General features: G+C 36.2%; 1 protein-coding gene across 1 annotated transcript in view; it reads left to right on the plus strand.

The window, feature by feature from the left end:
- Positions 1-9,360, plus strand: part of CEP135 (centrosomal protein 135kDa) — a gene marked incomplete at its 5' end in the record, with an annotated part of 63,205 nt that overhangs the window by 51,754 nt on the left and 2,091 nt on the right. The window contains 4 exon segments of the mRNA XM_008591910.1: positions 1,210-1,378; positions 2,329-2,439; positions 2,715-2,900; positions 8,562-8,771. Of these exon segments, the coding sequence (XP_008590132.1) occupies positions 1,210-1,378; positions 2,329-2,439; positions 2,715-2,900; positions 8,562-8,771 (676 nt within the window).

The raw sequence follows: 9,360 nt of genomic DNA on the forward strand, positions 1-9,360 counted from the left end.
TTTATTTATTTATTTTATTGTAACATAGTTGATTGTACATTTCTGTGGGGTACAGAGTTGAATATCATTACCTGTGTGCAATGTGTGATGCTCAAATCAGGATAATAAGTATATTCAACTTTATACAAAGTAATCGTTTTTCATGGCCCTTTACCAGTTCCTCCCTTATGCTCCCTCCCCTCCCCCTTTCTCACCTCTGGTAACCTTAGTTCTGTTCTCTCCTTTTGAAAACTCAACATATTATTGTGATTGTTGTATCTTTCTCTCTTTTTTTTTAATTTGTTTATTTTTTAGCTTCCACTTTTGAGTGAGAGTATTTGGTATTTCTCTATCTGTGCCTGGCTTATTTCACTTAGCATGATTTTCTCTTGAGTTCATCCATGTTGCTGTGAATGGCCATATTTCATTCTTTTTATAGCAGAGTAGTATTCCATTGTGTATATATACCACATTTTCCTTATCCAGTTGTCCAATGATGGACATTTAGGTTGGTTCCAGCTCTTGGCTATTGTAAACAGAGCTGCAGTAAACATGGGGGTGCAGGTATCCCTTCAACATGATGATTTCCATTCCTTCGGGTATATATCCTGCTGTGGAATTGCTGGATCATATGTCAGTTCTATCTGTAGTTATTTGAGGAACCTCCACACTGTTTTCCATAAAGGTTGGACCAATTTACAGTCCCACCAACAGTGTAGGAGGGTTCTCCTTTCTCTGCATCCTTGTTAGCATTTGTTATTCTCTGTCTTTTTGATAATAGCCAGTCTAACTGGGGTGAGATGATATGTCAATGTGGGTTTGATTTGCATTCCCTGATGCTGAATGATGTTGAGCATCTTTTCATGTCTGTTAGCCATTTATATATCTTCCTTTGAGAAATGCCTATTAGCTCCTTTGCCCATTCTTTAACTGGGTTATTTGGTTTTTTACTATTGAGTTCCTTGTGTATTCTGGATATTAATCCTTTGTCAGATGCATAGTTTGCAGATATTTTTTCCTACTCTGTAGATTGTCTTTTTGCTCTATTAATTGTTTCTTTTGCTGTGCAGAAGCTTTTTAGTTTGATACAATCCCGTTTGTTTATTTTTCCTTTTGTTGCCTGTGCTTTGGAGGTCTTATTCATTAAATCTTTGTCCAGTTCTACTTCCTGAAGTGTTTCCCCTATGCCAAAAAGCTTTTAAAATTATTTTCATGTCCCTCATTTAACAGCCAGCTAAAAGAAACATTGACTAATCAAGACCGTGAGATAAGCAGCCTCCGGCGCCAGCTTGATGCAGCTCACAAAGAACTTGATGAAGTAGGAAGATCTAGAGAAATATCTTTTAAGGAAAACAGAAGATTACAAGATGATCTGGCTACAGTGGCAAGAGAAAACCAGGTATGAACACAATGCTTAAACTTTGATCATTTATGGTACCTCTTTATTGCTTACTAAATACTAAAATTCTAAGTATTTTTCTAAAATTTTATGATATGAATATAAACAATAAAAACACCATCCTCCTTAAAGAATTACTTATCAGGGTATTAAAAAATGTAATTTAGGGGCTAGCCAGTTAGCTCAGTTGGTTAGAGCACAGCTTTATAACACCAAGGTGGTGGATTCAGATCCCTATAATGGCCAGCTGCCAAAAAAAAAAAAAGTAATTTAGAATGCTGCTATATATCACAGGGTATCTAATGGATACAACTGTGGTCTCCTTACCATTTTGGTCTTTGTTTCAAGTAAACCTAATGCTGGGAGCATGGAATTCTCTGTGGCAGAAATCATTGTCACCCAATAGGGTGATACCATCATTCCCAGGTCAAAGTTTCTATGTTTTAAAGACCCATGGCAGATTTTAATTATTTGTGCTTACTGCCACTGGCTTAGAGATATACCTATGAGTAAATTAATGAATATTTTAGAGTGGCAAATACTGAAAGGTATTGGCTTTATTTGTGCTGATTTATTAAAGGATTATACCAGGAAGACCAATGATTTTCTTGTTTTAAATATTTTATATTTTAGAAAATTACTTTAAGTATTAATCAGTGTGAAGCATATTGCTGATATATAAATTTTTTAAAAATGTTAACCCCTGACCATAGGTAGCCCTTGGTGTAAATGTCAGATATATGGTGAGGACTATTCTGGGAGATGTGTCGTATAGTTTAGTTAAAATGTCAAGATCAGCCAGGAAGAATATGTGAAAATACCACTTAGGAACAGTTTTCCTTCTTTTCCTCCTCTTTCTTCCCAAATTCCAAAGGAACTATTTGACTATAAACAGAACACATTTGGTGCTGTGTTTATTTTAGATTTGTCTTCAATTTTTTGGTTCATAGGAAATCTCGTTAGAATTGGAAGCAGCAGTGCAAGAAAAAGAAGAAATGAAGAATAGAGTTCATAATTACATAACAGAGGTGTCACGATGGGAAAGCTTAATGGCAGCTAAGGTAAAAAACATTGTTTTGAGTGGATTTAGGACTTTTTCTTTTTTTTCCATGTTTGCTCATTCTGTCTTCACTATTTGATATTAAATGTTTGACAGTGGGGATCTTCCCTACTGTCTTTTTATATTTCCCCACAGATCTTAGTACAGTCCCTGCACAGATATCTAATGCTTCGTAAATTAGAACAGAATTCCCAATATATGTATGTATTTATGACATGGTTGTTCCAGTGAGTGACAGTTACTAATTTAGAAACAATTTAATTATGCTTACACCAGGAAAAAGAAAATCAAGATTTGTTAGATAGATTTCAGATGCTTCATAACCGTGCTGAAGACTGGGAGGTGAAAGCCCATCAAGCTGAGGGAGAAAGCAGCTCAGTTCGACTGGAACTTCTTTCTATTGACACAGAGAGGAGACACCTTCGAGAAAGAGTGGAGCTATTAGAAAAAGAAATTCAGGAGGTAATACATTCATTTGTCTTATAAAGACATTTACTAAAATAGAAAACATATTTTAAATATGTTTAAAGATAATTAGACATAATTATAATATGTTTATATTATAGACATAATATAAAGACATGTAATATAAAGATATATTCAAAGATAATTTATTGAAGTAAGGTTGTAAACATTGATAAAATCAAGGTCAGTGGAAAGTTTTTGTCATTAATTCTGATAATTTGCTTAGGAACCCCATTATTTTTTTTTATTGTAGTAAAGATAAATAACATCAAATTTGCTATTTTAACTGTTTTTAAGCGTACAGTTCTGTGGCATTAAGTGCATTCACAGTGTTCTGCATCTGTCACCACCATCCATCTCCTGTACTCTTCACATTCTCCTGCTGAAACTCTGTACCCAGTAAACACTCACTCCCAGTTCTCCCCTACCCCCATCCCTGTCAAGCACCATTCTACTGTTTGTTTGTATGAATTTGTCTACTGTAGACAACTCATATATGTGGAATCATACAATGTTTGTATGTTTGTGACTGGCTTATTTCACTTAGCCTTAAGGTTCACTTTACCTCAAGGTTCACCCATCTTGTAGCACATGTCAGAATTTCATCCCTTTTTGAGGCTGAATAATATTCCATTGTATATATATAACCACATGTTGTTTATCCATTCATCTGCCGATGGACATTTGGTTTGTTTCCACCTTTTGGCTACTGAGAATAATGAACATGGACACAAATATCTGTCCAGGTTGTTGCTTTCAATTCTTTTGGGTATATACCCAGAAGTGGAATTGCTGGATCATATAATTCTATGTTTAATTTTTTGAGTAACCATCCTATGGTTTTCCATAGGGGCTGCCCCATTTTACATTCCCAACAGGAATGCACAAGGGTTCCAATTTCTCCACATTCTTGTCAACACTTGTTTTCTGTTTTTGTTTTTTTTGTTTGGTTTTTGATAATAGCTACTTCTAATGGGAGTGAAATGGTATCTCATTGTGGTTTTGATTTGCATTTTCTTAATTATTAGTGATGTTGAGCATCTTTTTATGTGTTTATTGACCATTTTGTATGTTTTCTTTGAAGAAATGTCTATTCAAGTCTTTTCTCCATTTTCTTTTTTTTTTTTTTTTGTCCTTTTTGAGACCGGTCGCACTGCACTCAGCCAGTGAGCGCACTGGCCATCCCTATACAGATCTGAACCCGCGGCGGGAGCGCTCCTGCGCTCCCAGCGCCGCACTCTCCTGAGTACGCCACGGGCTTGGCCCCTTTTGTCCATTTTTAATCAGATTTTTTTTTCATTATTATTGAGTTGTAGGCATTATATATTCTAGAGAATAATACCTTATTAAATATGTGATTTGTAAATTTCTTTTTCCCATTATGGGTTGCCTTTTTACTCTTTTGACAGTTTTTGATGCACAAAAGTTTTTAATTTTGATGAAGTCCAATTTATCAATTTTTTGCTGTTGCCTATACTTTTGGTGTTATATCCCAGAAATCATTGTTAAATCCAGTGTCATGAAGCTTTCCCCTATGTTTTCTTCTAAAACATTTATAGTTTTAGCTCTTATGTTCAGGTCTTTGATTCATTTGCATTAATTTTTGTATATGGTATAAGGTAAGGGTCCAACATTCTTTTGCATGTGGATTTAAATAAGCTTTTGTTATAAAGACAGTCGAATAAAAATTTCATAATAAATTTTTTGAGTTCAGTTAAAATATTGGGACTCTGGGTTAGATTGATATAGAATAGTTGGCTATTACTTTTGTTTTTGTTTGGTTTTGTTGGTATAGTTTTGTAATCTTCATCTTTCAAGAAAATGTACTATTTGTACTAGATAGAATTATGGCCTCCGGAAAGATATATGTAGGTCCTAACTCCCACTGCCTTATTTGGAAACAGTGTCTTTGCAGATGTAATAAAATTAAAATGAGGGTCATACTGGATTAAGGTAGACTCTAAACCAGTGACTGATGTCCTTACAAGATGAGGGAGATTTGGATACAGAAGACACAGGGGAGAACACCATATCGAAGACACAGGCAGAATTTGGAATGAGAGGTCTACAAATCAAGGAACACCAAGGATTGTCAGTAACCACCAGAAACTGGGAAAGGCATGGAACAGATTCTGCTTCGGAATTTCCAGAAGGAACCAAACCTACCAACACCTGAATTTTGGACATCTAGCCTACAGGACTGTGAGGGAATAAATGTCTGTTTTTTTAAGGCATCCAATTAGTGGCAATTTGTTACAGCATCTCTAGGAAACTAATATAGAAGGAAATGGGTTCCTGCTGTAACAAACACCTAAAAATATGAAAGTGACTTTGGAATTGAGTAATGGGTAGAGACTGGAAGTTTTGAGGAGGTTGATAGAAAACACCTGGATTGCCTTGAAGAGATGATGGAAATATAGATATCAAAGGCAATTGTGGTGAGGGCTCAGAAAGCAGAGCTGTAGAAAAACTTCTACCATTTACAAAATAACACAAGGGTACTTGAAAAAGTTGATAGAAAGATTCATGTTATCTTTTAATTCTATTTTTCCACAAACTTTTTTTTTTTTTTTTTTCCTTTTGTCTTTTTTACTGACCGGTAACGGGATCGCAACCCTCGGTGTCGCGCCCGTACCGGGGACCGGCAATGGGATCGCAACCCTCGGTGTTGTGCCCGCACCACGCTCAGCCAGTGAGCGGGAACCGGTCTCCACATGGGATCCGAACCCTCGGCGGGAGTGCTTCCGCGCTCCCAAGCGGCGCACTCTCCAGTGCGCCACCGGGCCGGCCCTCCACAAACTTTTTGAAGTACCTTTGTATATCATCATGAATGGAATTTTGCTGGAAATATGAATATTTCTTCCGGTGATGTCTCTAGTGGAGTTGAGGAACATGTTATTGAAAACTGAAGAAAAGATGATCCTTCTTATAAAGTCGCAGAGAACTGGCTAAATTATGGTCTACTGTTGGGAGGAAAGTAGAACCTATAAGTGATGAACTTGGACATTTAGATGAAGTTTCTAAGCGAAGTGTAGAAGGGACAACTTTTTGCTTATAGTAAAATGCAAGAGGAAAGAAATTGAAGAAGGAACTGCTAAGCAAAAAAGGAACCAGAACTTGATAATTTTGGAAGATTCTTAGCCCATCCAGATAGTGTGCTTTGGAGACAGGGCCAAGAGTGTGGCTAGACAACTCTTGATGAAGAGATTAGGTATGTGACTCATGGTTCCAGTCAATCAACTCAGCAGAAACACCACCGGCTTTGATTGAAAGAGACAGAAATGAGATGAAATGAAGGAAAGCTGTTGCACTTCTGGGATCCTGCTGGCCGAAAATGGGCCAGTAGAGCTACCTGGCTACAAATATGTGTTCACCTTCAAGAAAAGGGAAAAATGGCTTTTAAGGATTGCTCAGAGACCAGCAGGGCTGCGAAGGGCAGCTCAGAGGCTGGTAGGGCTGCTGCCACCCAAAGCCCAGAGGGCAGTGGCCTAGGGGATGAGGCCACTGCCTCCTGGTGCTAGAGGGCAGGGCTACCATCCTTCAGGAACAAGCTATAGTGGAAGATTGAAAGGATAGGACCACCTTGGCAGGCCCAGAGGACAGAGCATTGAGCCACTGATCATTATTGTTAGGCTTTGAAGTCTAATGGAACTTGCCCTGTTTGGTTGCAAACTTACTTTGGATTAGTAACCCCTTTATTCCTTCTATTTTCTCCCTTTTGGAATGGGGCTGTCTATTCTGTGTCTGTTCTGCCACTGAATTTTGGAGGCAGATTAACTTGCTTTGTAGTGTATTCTGTACTGTAGTCTGTAAATGGAGAGGAATTTTACCCCAAGGTGGATCATATTCAGAGTCTCACCCATATCTGATTCAGATGAATCTTAGATGAAATTTTGGACTTAGAGTTGGTGCTAGAATGTTGGGATGGAGTGAATGGATTTTGTAGATGGAAAGGACATGAATTTGGGGGGCTCCAGAGAAGAGGTAAAATTGTGTTCACCAAAGGGACATGTTGAAATCCTAACCCGCAGTCCCTGTGAATCTGACCTTATTTGGAAATAGGGTCTTTGCAGATGTGATTAATTTAAGGTGACGTCATGCTGAATTAGGGTGAGCCTTAACCTAGTGAATGACGACTGGTGTCATAAGATGAGGGACATAGAAGACAGGAGAGAATGCCATGTGAAGACCAAGGCAGAGATTGGAGTGATATGTCTACAAGGCAGTGAACACCATACTTCGTCAGCAACCACCAGAAGCTAGGAGAGAGACAAGGAGCAGCTTCACCCTCAGAATCTTCGGAAGGAATCAGCCCTGCCAACTACCTTAATTTTGGACTTCTAACCTCCAGAACTGTGAGAGAATAAATTTCTGTTGTTTAAAGCCACCTAGTTTGCAGTAATTTGTTATGGCAGTCCTAGGAAACTAATATACTATCTGTATAAGTTTTTTCTATTACAAAGAGTTAATTTTTTAAAAAAAAGTTAATTAAAGGAATGCTTTTCAACCTTCAGAAGAGCTTTTCAGAAACTATAGTCGGCCCTTCGTATCAGTTGGTCTCGCATCCACAGATATGGAGGGTCAACTGTACTACGCCATTTTATATGACGGACTTGGATTTCCTCAGGGGTCCTGGAACCAATCTTCCACAGATACAGAGAGCTGACTGTATTCTTTAATTTTTTTGTTCTTTGACATTGTTCATGTTCTAATGGGATATATGAAATTGGCTTTTACGTGTTTATATAGTTCATTAGAACTTATATTAATTAATGCATTAATATTTGGAAAAGCCAAATATTTACTTTTCTACCACTGGTGAAATTTATTAAATCTTCACAGCACAATATTAGGTTCTTAATGTTGAATCATTTCAGTAAAATCTGTAAAAATAATTTCATTTTCAAGTGTGGAATTGTTCCCCAAATCTAGAAGTAGAGTTGAAATCAGTTTGTATTTTATCATTCACAAAATGTAGGTTATCAGTATTTCAAATTTTGCTTATTAAAGTTATTAAAATCTTATAAAGTTGTGTATTATTATTAAGTTCAATTAAATTGAAATATGACTTCAGGTATTTAGTTTTAAAGTAAACTTGAAATCAGTTTGTATTTTATCATTCACAAAATGTAGGTTATCAGTATTTCAAATTTTGCTCATTAAAGTTATTAAAATCTTATAAAGTTGTGTATTATTATTAAGTTCAATTAAATTGAAATATGACTTCAGGTATTTAGTTTTAAAGTAAATCCCATTTTTGAAATGTTGAATTTAACTGAAGACAGTTGGGGAATGATAAGTATATATGTTACTTTTTCTTGAAACAGCATTTATTATCGGAAAATTTATAATGGAAAAATTTAATATAACTTCAAAAATTCCTCATATTCACAACCCCCTGACATAATCATTTTCATGTTTGCATCTTCCAGATATATACATGAGGTACTTGGTTACCATGATTAATAATTATATACAATTCCTTTTGTTAAGCATTAAATAGGCCATCTTTAAATAGCAGGTACCTTCCTGACAGTATTTTAAAATATGCAAAAATTGGCTGTCATATTTTTTCTAAAGCAAGGTAATGGCTGCACAGAGTCAAGCCCTTAAAATTATTGGGTTACTTTAACTTTTTACCTGTTTTTCTTTTCTCAGCACATAAATGCACATCATGCTTATGAATCTCAAATCTCATCAATGGCAAAAGCCATGTCTAGAGTAGAAGAAGAGCTGAGACGTCAAGAAAATGAGAAAGCAGCAGTATTAAATGATTTATCATCTCTTAGAGAACTTTGCATTAAACTTGATTCAGGCAAAGATGTTATGACTCAGCAATTGAATTCCAAAAACCTCGAGTATGAGAGGGTAAGAACTAAAGAGAAATTGTCTTGGGACATTATTTATTGAGCCCCACTCTGTTTTACTTAACCATTCACGACCCAGTATATTCTTTTCCCTTTAGAGTAGTTATTTTTGACTTCAGGATTTTGACAACTAGATTTGACTAACTAGATTCTTTGTCAAGATTTCTTGAGCAAACATAGACATTCTCTGTTTTGGAATAGATGGGTATTTAGGAAATTGTGAATGTTGTAATTATAAATTAGGAATACATATGAATACATTCTTTCTCTGTTTAAAAAAGTAAGACTTGAATGAACGATCGAATAATTCAGTGCTTCCTAAGTGGAATATTTTTCCTGATAAAAATCTCAAGGCATTTAAATCTTAATTAAACAATTAGCTAGAACTTCCCACTCCCATACTGAGGCATTACTTTAAACAGTCTGGTGTGTGTTTTCAAACATGGGTGTTTTCAATTTTCACTCATCTAGTAGTATATTTTCAGGTACTGAGAAGCTACAATACTGTGTTGACTATGTAGTCAGAATAAGCATATTTAATAGACCAGGAGGCCCTCATTGCTGATAGGGTGGCCGTGTGTTAGGATTTT

This window comes from Galeopterus variegatus, unplaced genomic scaffold, assembly GCF_000696425.1.
Source record: "Galeopterus variegatus unplaced genomic scaffold, G_variegatus-3.0.2 Scaffold7397, whole genome shotgun sequence".
NCBI classification, from domain to species: Eukaryota; Metazoa; Chordata; class Mammalia; order Dermoptera; family Cynocephalidae; genus Galeopterus; species Galeopterus variegatus.